This window comes from Arvicola amphibius, chromosome 9 (assembly GCF_903992535.2).
Source record: "Arvicola amphibius chromosome 9, mArvAmp1.2, whole genome shotgun sequence".
NCBI classification, from domain to species: Eukaryota; Metazoa; Chordata; class Mammalia; order Rodentia; family Cricetidae; genus Arvicola; species Arvicola amphibius.
Window position 1 is genome coordinate 2,094,986 of NC_052055.2, and position 19,561 is coordinate 2,114,546.

The window sequence follows — 19,561 nt, forward strand, 5'->3', positions numbered from 1 at the left end:
TTATTTAAATAACTGATCAAGAAAGAAAAATACCATCAGTTTAGAAATCCCCATCTTGCTGTCTTTAGAATACTTCTTTTTCTGTCTTCAAGGATAATCATTTTCTTTACTTCTAATATCTAAGAGTACTTTGAGTTTTTTGAATGCTTCTTTCTACTATTTATTTTTGAAATAAGGCCTCATTGTCTAGCCTTAGATAGCCTGGGACTTGCTATGTAGATATGACTGTCCTTGATCTCAGAGAGAGCTATCTGCTTATGCCTCATGAGTGCTGGGAGTAAAGGCATGCACCACCAAGCTTGACTTGAATTCTTATAAATGGAATTAGGCAGCATTTGCTCTTCTTATATTTGTGGTATTTGTTCTTCCTGATGCATAGACTTCTTTTGTGTGGATATAATGTGCTTATCCATTTTACTTTCAGTGAAAACTTGGTAAATTTTTAGTTCTTTTGCTATTTTATAGCAAACACGGAATTAAATGATTACCCGTTTTCACTCTCAGTAGATACTTCCATACTGCGTTTGCGAGTGACCGATCCATTTGAGCCCTGTAAGGAGAGGGTGAGACTTTAAGTTGCTTTTGATCAGATTATAGCCTGCTACCAAATTTTTAACATCCACAGCAGAAATAGTTTTATGTCTTAAACAGTTGGAGAATTTCATTTTGTACATATTAAAATTATATGAAATTTAGGTGTGAATATTTCTAATGTGTCTCGTGTTCTGAATCCAAGGAATCATGTTCTAGGCAATTACTTAGCCACACTGAGTCCCACGAGTAGAGATTTGTTGTTGCTTATGTGACTGTTGATGGTCTTTGGATGCTGTGTGTTACAGTGTCTGTCTCAGTAACTGTGACCTTCTCTGGCCCACAAAGACTAGTGTTTATTTACAGTATGACTCTACAGATAGTTTGTGACCTTCCTATATGCCTTTCAGAACCCAGTGACTCCCACACTTTCAGTGCTGTCTGTTGTAGTGCCCGTCCTGTTCTCTGCCCCGATCTGCAGTGAGATGATAGCCAGTGGTGTGTAGGTTTATACACTGTCTAGCTGTTGGAAGAGTGAGTTGGACAAGTTACCCCAGTCTCATTTTTCCTCTTTTTTTAATACCCATCTTGGGGCCTGGAGAGATTGCTCAGAGCTCAGAGCATTTGCTGCTGTTTCCTCCGTGGCTGCTTACACCCACCTATAGCATGAGTCCAGGGGATCTGACAGCCTCTTCTGGTCTCTGTGTGTACCAGGCCCATCTGTGCCGGCAAACATGCAGGCAAAAAGCTCACACATAAAATAAATCCTAAAAGAAATCTATCTTCATAGGGATCTTTGTCTCCACCTGGACATATCTTTATCTGTATCTGTCTGTGGCAATTTTTTTTTTTTTAGTTTGTATCTTGTCTTTGTACTTTTAATTTTAGTGGTATTTTAATGTTCAGAATTGATATTATCTTAAAGAAATTAGAAACCCCTGAAAGGATATATCAAAATAAAACATTTAATCCTAAATAACTCAGACATACATTTATATTATTCAGTAATTTAAATTATAATCGAGATAACTTATTTTATGACTTTCTTTAAAATTAAAATTTTAATTTCCCTTAAAAATGGGGAACTGTTTAACTCAGTTTTTAGTTGATAAAAAAATTAACTTATTTAAAATATTCTTTATTGAATTTTTATCATTTTTATTCTAGAAAGTAAGGATGGAAAGGAAACGGTACTGAATCCTGAGGAAGTGGCTTCTTTGGAGGAATATATTCCTACTCGGCACACAAGCATTACTCTTCTCAAATGTACTTGCACGATTTTCATGGCAGAATTCAATTTGCTAGACCGCTTGCTTCCTGTCCTCATGGGAGGAAAGGTACATTTGTTGTTCAGTAACCTCTTTCCTGTGGGGCATGCATAATTTTCAATATTAAAGTGTATCCCTTATGGAGTAAATTCATTATAACTATAGTTGTTGATTTTTAAAAAGTAACATTGTTAAAAAAATTAATGCCTTGTAAGGAAATGCTAGAGAGCGTGGTGTCTAGAAGTGAGAGCCTCCATTGCTGTTTTACTTGGCAGTTGTTTAACAACTACAACTCTTGTCTTCTCTTCTGGGTGTTCTGTCTCAGACAGTTGTTAAATTAGGTGATAAAAATCAAAAGATCTGCTGAATTATCTTTATTTCTTTTAAACATATATTTACATTCTGTATGTGTGCCCTTTTTGCTATAGCACAGTTCTGGAGGTCAGAGGACAACCTGTGGGAGTCAGTTCTCTTCTGCTACGTGGGTCCCAGGGATTGACCTGAGGTCTTTAGGTTTAGAGTGAGTCACTTCACCTGCCCTTCATTTCTTTATTTATACAGTGAAGGCAAAATCAATATTGCTGTCAATTTCTTTCCTTCATGACAGCACTGCAATCAAAGGACCAAGTGACTTATGTGTGAAAGAGCGTGTGTTTGTCCTACACTGCAGCTAAATTCTTTATAGGTCCCCAGCTGTACTTCAGGAGTGGTATTTAGAAAGCCTAATGTCTTAGCTGAATGAGAGACGCCAATAATCTAAGGAAGTCGTCTTGTTCCTATTCAGAACCGGAACTGGGCTGTTTTAGGACTAACACACTTCTGTTTGTACTTACTGATGATATATTGCCCCTTATCAGGGCTCAAAGAAAATGGGCAAGAAAAATGTCCAGTGCCCTCTTCTGACTCCTGCAGAGTAGGCACACAGCCTTACATAGATACACATGTGGGCGAGATAGTCATACTCAAGAACCAACCCTAAGACAAGATCTAAGGAAGAAATACCATCTCTGCAAAAGGGCAGAGACGGAGTGCACAGCCGACTGGCACTAAGAACTACACACGTGAGAGGAATGAGGAGTGGAGAGCTACAGAGTTGGGGACCTAGGTGGGGTATCTCAGAAACCATAACTGAAAATGAAGGAGAAGCCAAGGAAAATATTGAGGACAGCTTTTGCCAGTAAACTCGTAGAGTTTATTAAGATATTGGGTTTTTGAATATGGACTTTAATCCTAGTAGCATCAAGTAAAAGATTTAAGTAGAGAATATGAACAGAATTGAGCCGGGTACACTAGTTGCACGCCTTTAATCCCAGCACTTGGGAGGCAGAGGCAGGCCGTCTCTTTGAGTTCGAGGCCAGCCTGGTCTACCTAACGTTCAGAATTACATAGAGAGGCCCTGCTTAAAAAAAAAAAAAAAGAAAGAAAAAGACAAAAAAAAAAAAAAAAAGAATATCATCAGAAATAAAAGGAACTACTCCAGAATGTTAAATGTGTCTGTTTAAAGAATGAGGGGCATACACAGTTCTTGCAGATGTTTAGTCAAAGGGAGTATTCTATATGAGTCTTCTGTGAGAAGTTTAAAAAGAGACAAAATTGAACTACCGTGATTAAGTAAGAATGTTGGTTTCTTCCAGTGGCATTGTCTTGACCAGAAAAAGGGAGTCAGTTAACCTTCTGGAGTCCCTCAAATGGGCAGGAGTTACACAGAATCATTGTGCTTCTCAATTCAGACTGGTGTGGTTCATTTTATGTTTTTTTTCCACAGGAAGCCATAGTAATTTAGAAAGCAAAACAAAACAATAGCAATTTGAAAGTAGTTTCATAATTACTGAGAATGAAAACCAGTGAGGGTAGTATGTTCAGCCATCAGTTACAGCTATATTGTTTCTCTGGGAAATCACTGACTTTCGGGGTCGAGAAACAGTCTGTATGTAAATAGGTTGTCTCAAGACAAAGAAGGTCTTGATTTTCTTTATTGAAAGCTGGAACCAAGTTACTTTGAGAGTTAGTTCTAAGAAAGGTAGTACTTACCAGTAGAATACACTCTCAAGCTTGTCTGTGCCAATTTGTGAGCAGAAAGGTACGTGCAACACTGTCACTACCCAAACTCCTCAAGATCTAGGATCTTTAATGTGCGTATTCTTAGGAAATATCTTTGGGTCATATTTTGCTTCATGTGTACTTTATTATGTCGTTTGCAGTGTAATCTTCTCAAGTTTTAGAATGGTTATGAAAATGAGGGGTGATAATGCTCCTTTCTGTTACTGAAAAATAAAACTCATTAGCTAAAAGTGCAAGACTAATTTTACCTAAAATGCTTTTTTTTAAAGCTGAGACATACTTGAAATATCTAAAAGACATTTGTATTAAGTTATTTCATTAGAGTTCTTTCTAACAAAGGCATTTCTAGAGATGTTTTCCACCGTGAAATATGAGGGTTTGAAGTTTGTTTAGAGATGTGTGTAGAGCAGTCGCTGATCTGCTAAAATCAATACCCTTACCTTCCAGAACTCAAGTAACTTCATGAGTGCCACAAACTTCCAGTCACTTCGACCTTTGCCATCCATTCAGATATTGGTGGATAAAATTAATTTGGAGCATTCTGTTCCAATGTATGCCGAGCAGCTGGTGCATGTAGTCAGCAGCCTCCCTCAGCCTTCCGATAGTCTGCTTCATTATTGCTATGTCCACTGCTACCTCAAGGTAAGGACAGAATTTCCCTAGGTGTTATTATCTGTTCACTTTAGGAATAGCAAATGTATTTCTTTGTTTTTAAGGTTGTAATTTTATAGAATCAATATTTCATAAGCTAAGATTTAAGTAAGACTTAGTCTACTGCAGTGTAATTAAAATGTTTCTATTTCAAAATTTCATTTGAATTCCTAGAAATTAGTAGTTTGTTTATAAGGCAGTTGTGATTTTCCAATTTTGAAGATTTAAAAATATCACTCATGAGTTTTGTAAGCAGTATGACAATGTTTAACGTGGGTACTTCTTAAAACTCAGGATGCTTGAAAATAAATATTAATATGGGCATAGTGCTTCATAACACTTTCATGTACTTACTCTTAGTCAGTTTCTTCTTGTTGAAAATAAACATTATATAGGCATGGTGCTTCATAACACTTTAATGTAGTTATGTTTAGTCAGTTTCTTCTTGTTGGACTCACATTAATTTCTTGATATAAAAGATATGTCTTATTTGTTTAGTGGCATGCATGCATACATATGTGTGAATACATACCCTTGTCCACGTGGCTCTGAAGCTGAGGTTGACATTAGATGTCCTCTATCACTCTGCACATGATTTCCTGATAGTGGGTCTCTGCTGTCCCTGCAGCTCATGGATTGGCTGACCAGTGAACCCTTGACTTAGGTTACAGACATGTGTCATTGTGGCTGGCTCTTATCCCTGGGTGCTAGGGACCAAAGTCAGATCTTTATACTCGTGCAGCAAACCACCTCCCCAGTCCTTCCAGCCCAAACTTAAAAACCTTTCAGATACACACCTTGGGTCAGTGCGGTGTCTCAGTGGGCAGAGGTGCTTGCTTTCAGGCGTGCCCACACGTGGTCCCGTGTGGTGCTGAAAGGACAGGCGCTGACGATGTTTCTGCTGAGCCACAGGGCAGCTCGGTGGCGAGCCCCTTAATCTGATGAGTCATCTTGGCGACCTAGTTTTATACCAAAAATAAAAAGCACTGGATTCCATGTGATGGACTTCATGAGAAAGATTAAAGAACTTCCCTGTTTCTCAGTTGATACACTAGTGCTCCTTAGTTATATATGCGTAATGTAAAACGGTAGAACACCAAAGACAATAATTTTGGACTTCTTCAGATAAGTTTAAGTGTAAAGTATTGAAATGTAACTGTTGCCAAACTATCTCAAACAGAACAACATGTTTTCTCGGCGCTTCATTTGGGGAGTAGAACAAACATGGTAGCATATTTCTTGTGCAGCTGATGAGATGTCTCACCTTGCTTACTCAGCTCTGAATAGTTTGATTGTGCTCTGTTGTCTCAGGTGTTTGGTTTCCAGGCAGGACTGACATCTTTGACTCACAGTGGATCTTACTGCTTGCCTGTACCAATTATCCCCTCTTTCAGCACTGCCCTGTATGGGAAACTTCTGAAACTCCCTGCTCTCTGGTAAGTAAGGACTGGTTAAACTCTGTGGTTTATGTTCATTTTTATTTTTATAGTTTGTGGATGGGAAAAAAATCCAAACATGTCTATTTTATGCTCAGGTATTAGCTTTATACAAAACTTTTGAAAACAATTGAAATTATATTTTGATTGAGACCTAATGTTGTAGAATAATCTTTTTGTATTCTGTGAAGACGTGCCACTCTGATTGGTTTAATAAAAAGCCAAACGGCCAATAGCTAGGCAGGATTTCCAGCCACAGAGGACACTGGGAAGAAGAAGGGAGAGTTACTAGGAAATTCCGAGGGAGCCAGACATGCTGGAGGACAGGTAAAGTCATGAGTCAGTGGCAAAACATAGATTAAGAGAAATAGGGTAATTTAAGTTGTAAGAGTTAGTTAGTAATAAGCCCGAGCTATTGGCTGAACATTTATAATTAACAAGTTTCCATGTGGTTATTTGGGAACTGGCTGGCAGGAAAGAAAAGTCTGCCTACAACTTAAGAAAATGAAAATCTTTTTTTCTTAATGTAATTTTTTAAATTGATTTTTTTGGAATTTCACATCGTGTGCCCCAATCCCACTTATTTCCCTGTCCTTCCATGGCCATCCTTTATCACTGTACCTCTTCCCACAAAAGAAAATTAAAATGAAAAACAAAACAAAACAGATTAATGACTTCCCTCCTCTGTTTTTCCCGCCTCTCCATCACATGCTCATTTTTCATAGTGGCTTTGGGAGCTGCAGTGTGGCACAGTGGACCCTTTTGTCCAAAGAGCTTTACTCACAAATGTTCATAGCAGTCAGTTGTTGGTCTGTTCAGCGCCTCTGGCTTCAGGTGCACACCATCAGTACTGGACCCTCAGTGAGATTTCTCTGGGATCTCCTGCTGTTACCCAGTGTTACGGAGTTCCTGTGGCTGTGGTTCACGTGTTCCAGTAGGTCATAGATGAGGTAGATGTTGGGATGGGCTCACTCAAAGTCCTGGGTGTGGGCCTGGGTGGTGAATGAGCTGGTCAGTGTTGTCCTCCACCAGGACCAGTCCCTCGCGCAGTGGTGAGGCCCAGTCTCCCTCACCCATGCCATTGGGGCCAGCTCTTCCACAGACAGGACAGGCGAGGACTGGGGCCAGCTCTTCCACAGACAGGACAGGTGAGGACTGGGGCCAGCTCTTCCACAGACAGGACAGGTGAGGACTGGGGCCAGCTCTTCAGCTTGCATGGCCGTTTCTTGTGTTATGGTGGCTGGCGATGGAGGGAAGGTTCTGCACAGTCACCGAGGGTCCTGGGGACCCTGCACAGCTCTTCTGCTGAGTGGGGGCAGGGCCAGGTCTCCAGTCCCAGGCCACCCGGGACAGGTGGTTACACGAGTGTTGGACACCAGCACAGACCCTGGCAGCATCAGGACTACTGACTCAGACGTGGCCCTGATGTGTCACTGTGGATGTCTTTCTCTGAAATACTATGTTCCTTTAATGATGTACATTTGATGGTGAAATTAGTAAGGTATCGCATGAATAATAAAAACCTGGAAACAGATGTTGGGATTCAAACTGAAGAGCAGGACAGGAAAGCCGCCAGCCCCTCCGGCTCTGGCCTCCACCTCAGACTGAAGTGGGTGACCTGCTCTCAGAAATCACACTGACCTGAAGCCTGTCTCCTCCATTATAAATTCATCTTCAGTGCTGGGAGTAAAGATGTGTACCACCACCACTGCTCAGTCTCTTTGGCTGACCAGTGATAAAGGTGTGCTCCACCACTGCCTGACCAGTGTGTCTGCTTTGCCCTCTGATCTTCAGGCAAGCTTTATTTATTAAAACACAAATACTATATCACTGTATTTTCCCCATATTATGTATATCCCCCTTATAGAAGGCTATAAACAATATAAGAAAAACTATATACAATAAGCATAAGAAAACTATATACAACAATTGTACAATATATACCATATACATTGGCAGCATATTTATTTGCATTTGACAAATTCAGAGAAAATAGTCCATATCTATCCTATCTTGATGAATTTGAAAGGTTTTACCTAATTTACTTTCCATCCTAATTTGCATTATCAAATTATCTGTAATGTCTCTCAACCTTTTGCACTTTACACCTCTTTAGTGAGTTTTTTTTTCTGAATCTGTTAAAAAAGGAAAACTATAACTGTTTAGTCTTTAGTTACCTCAGAGACCCAAGAAAGAAATACTATTACCTGAGTAAGCAGAAAGTGCAAGCAAGCGACTTCCAAAAACTGTGAGAAATGACAAACAGCTGGATGCCTGGACAGTCACCCAAAGTTCCTCTGAAATGTTGAGGCATCCATTTTTAGCCTACAGATCTAGAATATCCAACAGACTTTTCTCTGAAGCAGGATATTCTGAAGAGCTGTTCCACCTTGTCTTAATTGTGGCAGTCATTCTCTTTTGTGTCCTGCTTATCCGGTTAGGACAGCACACTGCCAGCAGTTGAGGCAAGGGCATTTTCTTGCCCAGTGACTTTCTTTTGCTACAAAGAAAGTAAACTTCTTGTGGAGTTTCTTCGGTGCTCAGCATCTTATCTGAAGTAGATTGGTGCTGCCAGGAGCAGACATGTCTCATTGTCATGAAATAGAGCCTATGTTATTTCAACATCTTAAGTATCATATTCTGTAGATATATGAAGTGTTTAAAGATGACCTGTCTATCTAAAATATATCTTTGTTTGACCTTGAGAACATACCTAATGTGACTACAAATTCAACTATTATAGGTGACTAATTACTAACCTGCATTTCCTTACTATCCTAAACAATGGGTAATAATAATTTTCAAGGACTATAAATTTGCATTGCATTGTTAAATGAGCTGTAAAGGCATAATTCCTTGAGCAAGATTAGAAATGTATGTGTAGTATGTTTTAACAAAAATTAATCTCAAATTTATATTAATATACAAAATTTGTATACAATGTCTAAAAGTCCAATGTAAAATATTTAAAGCTAGTAGTTGCTTTTTAGAAGTAGATTAAAAACTACCATTTTATCTATAAATTTTTAAATTCATATTTATATCCTCCCTTTTTACTTTCCAGAGTAGACTTTTATAATCTACCTTTTTATCCTATCATATCTGATATTTCTTTCTTGGGTCTCTGAGGTAACTGAATACTAAATAGTTATAGTTTTCCTTTTTTAACAGATTCAGAAAAGAAACTCACTAAAGAGGTGTAAAGTGTAAAAGGTTGAGAGACATTACAGATAATTTGATAGTGCAAATTAGGATAGAAAGTGAAATTAGGTACTACCATTCCCCCTTTTCTTTTGAAAACAAGAACTGTGTCTTGTTTTGATGATCTAATATCTAATATCCTTTGTTAAACTTTCCTACTGACTGTAACCAATAATAATATATAACCAAACCCCCTAAACAATGAAAAATATCCATAACACCCTGAATGACCAAAAGTCACCTATCCCACCTCATGCGAATGTGGGTGGCATATTTTTAAATTTGCTTCTGGCTGTCTGGGGGTGATGGTATCTTTAGGGATCCTGAAAAGAAAATTTTGGGTTAACTGTTATGTCCTCAGAGTGGTATCATTTGTTGTCCAGTCTCTGCATAATGGGAAAGTACAGGACTTGTCCAACATCCTGGCTAGGATGTCTGTGAGGCTAGATCATCTCAGGTTGCCACGATTGTTCTGAGCCATCTGTCGTCTATCTGTTGTAGTAAAGCTGATCTTTAGGTGGTATGTTTTAGTCTTAGTGGTGGTAACATAGTCCTGGAGGAATCCTCATTGTGGGGCCCCATCTTCTTTCTGGAGATGTCAAAGGTCGCTGTAAAGCATGGTCATGGTACACTGCTGAAACTGATAGAAACTCAAACCCGAAATCATGTATAGAAAGATACTGAAGCATTTTCTCAATTTAGCTAGTATTCTATATGACCATTAATGTCATAACCAAAAGTTTATAATATATATTAATCTTATAAATTTTATCCCCCAAGAAAAGCTGTTAAAAAGCCAATATAAAACCATTGGATTATGAGATTAGTGGCAATAAAGTAGTCCTTAAATATTTGTTTTTCTTCTGTCCCATATCAGGTGGCTCTTCTCATGAGACAGAGATTTTGAATTGCACTTTAGGGGCGGCGGTGGCGCACGCCTTTAATCCCAGCACTCGGGAGGCAGAGGCAGGCAGATCTCTGTGAGTTCGAGGCCAGCCTGGTCTACAAGAGCTAGTTCCAGGACAGGCTCCAAAGCTACAGAGAAACCCTGTCTCGAAAAACCAAAAAAAAAAAAAAAAAAAAAAAAAAAAAAAAAAAAGTTTGAATTGCACTTTAATAAGCATGCTTAGGTTTAGAGAAGGAGAGAGCCACACATGAACTCCAAAGCCAGCTTTAATCTTTAACTGGATTGGGACTACACAATGACTATTTGCTTTATATGTCGAGAACAGCAAAAACAAGCATTTGGGAAGATTTATGAAATTTTTCATGTTGTAAATGTGATATACCAATAGGCCAATTTATTCTTTTTCTTGACACATTTTTTTCTGAATGATTTGTTCATTTTAATAGACGTCTCAGTTGTCCAGTGGTCTTAGGATTCCTGAGTTAGATTTCTTTATTCTCCTGAAAAGACAGAAACAAAACTCTTCTCTGACCTTAATTTTGGGAAGGTTGTCTTTTGGCATGTTATTTCTGATCAAATGAAAAGCATTTGCTAGTTTTATAGGTTAGTTTGAATTAAACAGCCATGATGTTGGATGAACTATTACCATCTTTTCTGATTAAGAGGTGTCTCTTCTTCAATTCAAGTCTTTATTAATTTTGATCCATAATTTTTCTTCTTCTGTGGAAACAAAAGCAAAACCCCTTCCCCACTGTTAACACAGGTCCTGATTTCCATTCTGAGGTCAGTACATCTTTAAAGTACATGGTCTGATTTAATTCCATAGTTTTTCTACCATCCAGTATCTCTCCACAGCTGTTGTTTCTTTCTTATTAGCATTTATAAAATTCAAAGTTAATAAAACATTATGTAGTCTGTGTATGGGGTTCTTTATTCCATTCTGTTCATTTAAATATCCTTTAGTGTTTGATTTGATCTTTCTATAATTGCCTGGCCTGTAGGATTGTGTGTTATACCTGTAATATGCTTTGTATTTTAATAAGTAAAAAACTGTTTAATTTGCTTAGAGATGTAGTAAGAAGGAGTAGGCAGCATAACTTAACTATGCTAGCTTAACCCTGAAATAACCACACAGAAATTGTATTCATTAAATTACTGCCTGGCCCATTATCTCTAGCCTCTTATTGGCTATTTCTCACATCTTGATTTAACCCATTTCCAATAATCTGTATTTCACCACGAGGTCGTGGCTTACAGGGAAAGATTCAGCATCTCTGACCTGGCGACTTCCTGGCAGCTCTCTCTGTCTGCTTTCCTCCTCCCAGCATTCAGTTCTGTCTTCCCACCTATCTAGGTTCTGCCCTACCAAAAGGCCAAAACAGGTTCTTTATTCACCTAATGAAAGCAACACAAATACAGAAGGACCTTGTAGTGTGGAGCTGTGGGCCGCGTTCCCACCGCCCTGCTCCCTGCTGCCTGGCTAGCTTATGCCCCGAAATAACAACAAACAAACTGTATTCATTTAAACACTGCCTGGCCTGTTAGTTTCAGCCTCTTACTCACATCTTGATTAACCCATATCTAATAATCTGTGTAGTACCACAAAGTGGTGCCTTACCGGGAAGATTCTAGCATACATCCATCTTGGGCCGGAGCTTCATCACGTCTGATCCAGAGAGCAGAGGCATGGCGATTTATTAATTTCCCTTCCCAGCATTCTGTTCTGTCTACTCCGCCCACCTAAGGGCTGGGCAATCAAATGGGCCAAGGCAGTTTCTTTATTAACCAATGAAATCAACACAAACAGAAGACTCTCCCACATCAGGACCTCCTACAGAGACATATGCTGGAGCATTGTCTTTATTTGTGCAGGTATACTCATGATGGCCATAACTTCTAGCAAATGTGTGATTACTGAATCAGCCTTTTCCAAACTCAAAATAGTTGCCCATTGAAAACCTGAATAGGTACCAATGATGTGGTGTACATATTTTAATTTTCCAAATTCCACAAAGGGGAATACATTCATCTGCCATATTTCATTCCTTCGAGTACTCTTTGGGTTACTTCCTGCAGGTAGTGGTGTTTGGTTGTATAAAGAACAAGTAGGACATTTCCTTACAATTTCCTTGGCTTGTTGTCACATGGTGGGAAAGTCTTCTTTTAAACCTTTGCTATTGATATGATGGTTTTTATGAAATTCTGAGGCCTTCAGCACATTTCCAATCAATAATGGATCGATTTCTGCATTACTTTGTTCTAGAGGACCTTGCATACTCCTATGGGATTAGATGTGTATTATAAATATGCAATGATTCCTATTCATGATTGTATTTTGTAACTGAGTAAACAAAAAAGTCAATTTTGTACCATCTGGTATAAATTCAGTGGTTTCAATATGTAAAACAACTTTTTGCATGTTGCAAATTGTTAACTATGTTGAGAGGTTTAAAAGCCCTTATCATGAGAATAACAAATAATTTGTGATGACTGAATCATAAGGCTTTGATCCACTTTACTTAAAAAGTCTGGTTTATTGCCTGTCTTTTTTGATTTATTTGCATCAGTATAGAATGTAGGGCTCCAGTTATTGATATTTCCTGTACAATGTGAGGAAGGATTCAGTTAGTTTTCCTTATAAGTTGAATCCTATTGCTTTTGGTATAGTTGTTAATCTCTCCCAAAAAATTATTACAATCTTTTGCCAGGGTTTGCTTCCCATAATTTATTTCATCATTATTAAAAGGTGCTATAATTTCTTCTGGGTCTTTTCCTGCTAATTGATGACATCTCAATTTTCTTTTTAGAATTAACTCAGAGTCCTTTTCCACATAACTTTTTAATTTTTTACTTGGTTTATGTACTAAAAGATCCATTCTAAGATAATATCTTCCCTCTGCATTAAAACTCCTGTAGAGAAATGCTTGGAGGGTGATATGACCAGCATGCAGTTGAGATTCGGCTCTACATGATCCACATGTGCCTTCAGTAATTTCTCTTCAGTCAAAGCCAATTCTCTCTCTGGTTCAGCTGATAATTTCCTGGAACTACTTAAGTCAAAAGACATTGGCGGACAAATCTCTCTGAGTTCGAGTCTATTCTGGGCTACACAAGACTGAATCTGTCTAAAAGGAAACAGAGCTCACACAGAGGTGATCCCAGCCCTTTTGGGATCACAGGCCTTTAATCCCGGCCTAGGCAAGTGACGGCAGGAGCGACATTCCTGAGTAGAGAGAGAAATATAACGGGGAAGAGACAGTGACTCAGTGAAGCATACAGTCTGAGGTTGGTGGAGTTTGTACTTGGCAGCCCTCCCCCCTCCATTCAGGCCTAGGAAGCTTTGCATCCAAATAGACTAGGGTGCCAAAAAGCCAGCACAAGCAGTAGAAATAAAACCCAGTGCCATTATCAATGGCTTCTCAGTCAGCCCCCATTGTTAGACACATTCAGAGAGTCTGGTTTGATCACATGCTCGTTCAGTCCCAGTCCAGCTGGATTTGGTGAGTTCCCATTAGATCAGGCACAGTGTCTTAGTGGGTGGACTAACCCCTCGCGGTCCTGACTTCCTTGTTCATCTTCTCCCTTCTTTTGCTCTTCAACTGGACCTTGGGAGCTCAGTCCATTGCTCCAGTGTGGGCCTCTGTCTCTATCTCCATCCATTGCCAGATGAATATTCTGTGGTGATATTCGAGATAATCATCAGTGTGATTATGGGGCAAGGCCAGTTCAGGCGCCCTCTCCTCGGCTATCCAAGCACCAGTTCTTAACATGACAGGATGCGGTGTCCACAGTGTCCTTAGCTAGCGCTGGCCCTGCTGGTTACAGGGTGCTCAGAAGCTCTGCCCGGACCTTGACCTTGCAGTGTAGCTCCATGCTGCGTTGAGAGAGCACAGAGAAGAACATGTATTCTAACTCTGATGGAGTTTAGTCGGAGGAGCAGGCCAGCACATGTCCATCCGTTTCCAAACTGTTATCATTGCAGTGCACATGGTGGGCGCACAGAGGTCTGTGTGTGTTCATTTTCAGAAAGTGGTTATATGGGATAGTGAAGTGGACTGGGAGTAGAGAGTATACACTTTCATTTAACCTATCATTTAATTTTTAGAAAGAACTTAAAAGATTATATTTTGAGTATGAAATGTTATGTCAGTTAAGTAACCATTCTGTAAAAAAAAACCCCACAATTTTCCATGTTTTACCTAGTCTCATAAGCTAGTAAGGTTTTTTATTAACTTAATTTTGGAAAATAATGACCTAATCTTATTTTATTGTACAGGATGTGAGCAATAATAAAAATAAATTTTGGGAACCAATCTGTGTTTTCAAAGTTTGTATTTGGGAACTCTGTAGGAATCTTTATGTCCAGCTGTTGCTGCAAATATTTTTTCAATGGCTATGGAGTGTGTCCTAAAGAGAATGGCTGATTGTGCCTGAATGGTACATGTGGAAGACTCCTTACAGTTTCTTTGCATCCAGTAGTAGTAAGAACCACACTTCTGAATTTTCTTGTTATGTATTGAAAGCAAGAATTTTTAAAAATAGAAATTGCATTGGCACAAAAATTTGATTGTCTCTATATTATTACAATTTGCCAGGAAATGACAAATCAGTCTGTAATTAGGGTATATTCATTTAAAGTATTTGCTACTATGCAATTAAGATCTACTTGTTTCTATTTCCTTCAATTTATTCTGGAGTTTGTCCAAGTTGAGTTTTAATGAGTTGTTTATCCCACTAGTTACTCTAGGATTTATTTTTCCCTAGAGAGTGATGTTTGAATTGATAGTTTGAAAAATCTATTCTGTAAAGTGAACATATATATATATATATGTATATATATATATATATATACACCATAATTTCTGAATATAAACCCTAGGCATTTACCAAATTTATGACTTTATATTAACCAATACAACTTTTAAAATGCAGCTTAGTGATATTTTAAGAGGACTCCAGATCTTGTTAGATGCTTTTGTATGATTTTGTATTAAGCTGCTTTGTTTAAATAAATGTGTAGTGGTATCAATCACAAGGAAAAGTCACACTTTTATTGTTTATTTGCATTGACATATTAAAGAGTCCCAAAGTAGCTGTAAGTTGTAAAATCTATTGATCTCTAAATATTTTCTGAAGTAAAGATAGTATATAACATGACGATTTGGTGAACTGGGTAATAAGAAACACAGACCTTTGTTACTTCCCCTAGCTTGCTAACCTGTGAAATATAATTAAACGACAAAAGAAAGAGAAAAACCTTTCCTGTTGATATTGTTACATCAACAGTAGTTGGTACATTGTATCATTTTATTTTAGTTTAAATATTAATTTAAAAGGAGTGTAGTAAACTATACTTGTGTTTGTAGTTGGTATAACTGAAAAAGCCTTCAAAATGTTATGTATGTATGTATGTATGGCAAGATTACCTTGTTTGTATAGAAAAATGACTTGTGCAAAGTATGTTTTTTATAATAAATCTGAAGAATTACTCTCCAGCTTTGGGAAATAATAAATGTAGAATAATTGTTGTATTTGCGTATTTTTACATTTTATTTAACTCTGTGCAATCCATTAGGAACCATTTTATGTGACATCAGATGGTTTGAAAGTTAAAGTATAAAGTAGATATTTTTATTCTGAGATACTGAAGTCCCACTTGTACCAAGTATCCACTCTGTAATAACTATAACTCATGTTATAGTAGGGGTTCTTCTCGGAGCATGGCTTTTGCTGTATTCCCCTGCCCAGGACTCTGTTGAGATGAAAGTACATTGTCTTAGGTTCGTGATACATTTTTCACAATGTATTGTTTGTATTCTTTACTCGTGTTAGTAGTGTAGAATGTTTTTCTGTCCAGCTTCCCTGATGGCAGTGGAGTCAAGGTGGGGGTTGTGGTAGGAAGACTCCACCCGTCTAGCCAAAGTGGGGAGTCCCAGGTTCAGTGAGAGGCTGTCTCAGAAAGTGTGTAGAGTGATTGAGGAAGACCTGATATTGGCTTCTGGCTTTACTGTCTACACACATGTACACATGTATAAACATACACGAGCATATACACGCGCATGTACATATATATGTACACACATGCATAGCATACACACTTTCAATGTAGCCTAATTTCTCTACTATGTTCTATATAAGCGCTATTCACTTAGTTATTTGTATTGTTTTCTTTCTGTTTGCGTGTATAGGACCAAAAGATCTCAGACTGTTGTAACTGAAGGTATTTTTGAACTGCCAAATCTCACAATTCAAGCAACAAGAGCACAGACACTTTTGCTGCAAGCAATATATCAGAGTTGGGCTCATATTGGAAATAGCAGCTCTTCAACAGTGAATGAAGCTTTGATGAATGAAGTCTTCCAAACTACAGGTAAAAGCACAGTTTTCCTCATAAGGAAAATGTATTTCAGAGGTGACTGATATTTAAATTCCTGTGTTGATATGCTTAACACGGTATATTTCTATAAAATAAATAGTAACTTGACTGACATTTATACCACATTCTTTTAAGCCACTTATTTCTTGGACATCGGATGCTCTGGTGTTTCTGTTCTGATGATTCTCTAGGTCATGTCTGTCTAGGGACTGATCCATTTCTTTTGGAGTTTGTGGTTTATTGAAATAGGAGTTTTTAAAAGAATTCTTCAATGATCCTTCACTTCCTATCTGTATCTGTTGTCGTGCACCCTTTTCCCTCGCTAATTTGTCTTCTCTATTTCAGTTTGTCTGGCTAAAGGCTTGCAAGCCCTGCACATCATTTTAAAGCCACTTCTTCGCCTCACTGATTATTTTTAAAATATCCTCTATTTATATTAATTTTTGACATTTATTATTTCTTTCCAACTTCTGAGTTTGGGTTTGACCTGTTTTTGTGTTGCTAAGACCTTAGTTACATGTGCATGCTATTTAGTTCTTTCTTATTTAATATAGTTATTCATATATATATATATGCATGTATGTACATATATATCCTCTCTGAGAACCACCTTTGCTGTTGTAGTTTCTTTGATTCTAGGAATTTTTTTTATTTACTGTTATCTTCAGTGACATACTTGTCATTGCAAATCAAAATTTCAATTTCCATGTGGTTTTTGTAGTTTCTTTTGCTATTTATAATTTTATGTAATTATGCTACAAGAAAGGTCATGAAGTTTACTATTTTTTATGTCGGTCAACATTTTCTCTTTTTGCCTAAATGTGATATATTTTAGAGGAAGTTTCAGAAGCTTCTCGTATCAAGGCATTTCTAATTAGAGCTCTTTCTGTGAGAAGGACTGGGAATTGGGGATCTGACTCACTGTGGACGGCATCGCATGGCAGGATGACATGAGGACAGGAGGACACTTGTCTGTGCTGTCTTCTGTCCCCTCTGCCTAGGCTGGCCTCACACTTGGGGTCCCACTTCCATCGCCTCCGAGTGCTGGGGTTGCAAGTGTGAAGGCATTTCAGCCCCTGTCTTCTCTTTGGCCACTGGCACGGCTACTTTGACGGTTGCCATTTTGTCATTTCTGCTCACATCAACCAGGGCCTGCATTTCAGCTTCATGGCCCGATTGTTTCTGCCCTCTCTACCTCACAGAAGGGGTTAAACTACGTTTAATGTATTCCACCCTTATAGAATACATTGATACCATATTCATACTCTCACTCAGTTTCCATGTCCAGGTAAGCTCACTTTATTGCAAGACCATTCATTCATTCATTCATTCATTCATTCATTCATTCTTACTGTTTATTTGCTTGTTTATTTATTTATTATGTATACAATATTCTGTCTGTGTGTCTGCCTGCAGGCCAGAAGAGGGCAGCAGACCCCATTACAGATGGTTGTGAGCCACCATGTGGTTGCTGGGAATTGAACTCGAGATCTCTGGATGAGCAGTCAGTGCTCTTATCCTCTGAGCCATTTCTCCAGCCCCAAAAAGAACCATTTTTTTTTTTTTTGCATACCCCTCTAATCCTTTTAGCCATAGTCAAAGACTAATCTAGTGTTTGCCTGTTTGAGTTTTTCTACTCTTAAATTTATGTAAATAGAATCTATAAGACACTTTTGTGTGTGTGACTAAGTTCTCAGCATACCATTTTCAGAGTTTACGTGTAGTATAGAATGTATCATCACTTAATCCATTTTGTATTAATACAACAAAATACCTAAATTTAGGTTCATTACAATCTGAAGAGATTGTTTTGCTCAGTTTTTATGGGTAGAGGTTTCAATATGGAGGAATGTCCTGCTTGACTCTGTCAAGGGCCCCTCTGGGTGTGTTTGAGAGAAGTCCAAGGGACTGTGGCTAGTTCTCTAGTGCAGCAAGGAGAAGCTCCTTCATCCTTAGTTAACTTGGACGCACTTGTAAGAATCAGCTCCACCTGAAGTCAGCCTTTCTTGTGAGCTTGTTATACTTTGGTCTCCATTTCTTTTTTAGAAGGGTTATTTATTTTATGTGTGTGAGTGTTTTCCCTGAATGTGCGTGGGGTGTACCTGAGGAGGCCAGAAGAGGGTATTGATCCCCTGCAGATAGAGTTCAAGGCAGTTGTGAGCTGCCATGTTGGTGCTTGGAACTGAACCTGCGTCCTCTGCAAGAGCAGCCAGTGCTCTCAACCGCTGAGCAATTTCTCTACTTCTCAATCTCCATTTCTTAATGGTTTCACCACTTTAACCTTGCCACACTGGAGCCTGTGAAACACACTCAGGCACCATGCCTGCTGTAAGTGCCATTGTGTGTGTGTGTTCACATTTGTCCATCAGTGGTAAATCTTTGACTGTTAATGTGTTAGCTGTTATGAAGTGCTGTCATAACTATCATACAAGTTTATAAAATACATATTGTCATTTCTCCAAAGTGTATTTCTCGGAGTAGAATTGTTGGATCTGGAAGTCACTGTATTTAATCTTTTGAAGCACTGCCAAGCTTTCCAATATTGTAACTGTTATCCAGTCTTATGGCAGGTGTGATGGTCTGCCAGTCTCTCAACACCTTTCCGCATCTTTATCTGTATAGTTGGTGCTAGCTCGCATTGTGGATATAAAGTGGTGTATTTGAGGTTTTGATTTTCTTTTGCTCCATGGAACACTGCTGAGCACATTTTTATGTATAAATTTGCTATTTACATATCTTCAATTGAAAAATGTCAGAGGTTTTTGCTCTTTTAATGTGCGGATTATCCTTTTGTTTTGAATTTTGGAAATGCTTTATATTTTGATTTCAATTCCCTTATGGCTTTCAGACATTTTCTACTACTTTGTGCGTTCTTTTTATATTTCTGATGGCGACCCTTTTTACATTTATTTTCATTATTTAGAAATGATTTGTTATTTTTATTTATTTATTTATTTATTTTTACTGTGTGTGCTTCTTGGTCATTCTTAATTTTAGCCCTTTTATTTTTCCTTTTTAAATAACATAGATGCATTTCTGGTCTTTTACTATCTGTTGGTTGTTAGGACAAACATTTTTGAACTAAGCGCCCCTAGACTCATTTCCTTTCCTTTCCTTCTTTCTTTCCTCT

The 19,561-nt window shown here is 38.2% G+C and overlaps 1 protein-coding gene across 1 annotated transcript in view; it reads left to right on the plus strand.

Annotated features, from left to right (window-relative positions):
* The window catches only part of Vps13b (vacuolar protein sorting 13 homolog B), a 467,803-nt gene that overhangs the window by 49,420 nt on the left and 398,822 nt on the right, over positions 1–19,561 (plus strand). Inside the window, 4 exon segments of the mRNA XM_038343548.2 lie at positions 1,699–1,868; positions 4,308–4,502; positions 5,823–5,947; positions 16,244–16,425. Coding sequence (XP_038199476.1) covers positions 1,699–1,868; positions 4,308–4,502; positions 5,823–5,947; positions 16,244–16,425 — 672 coding nt within the window.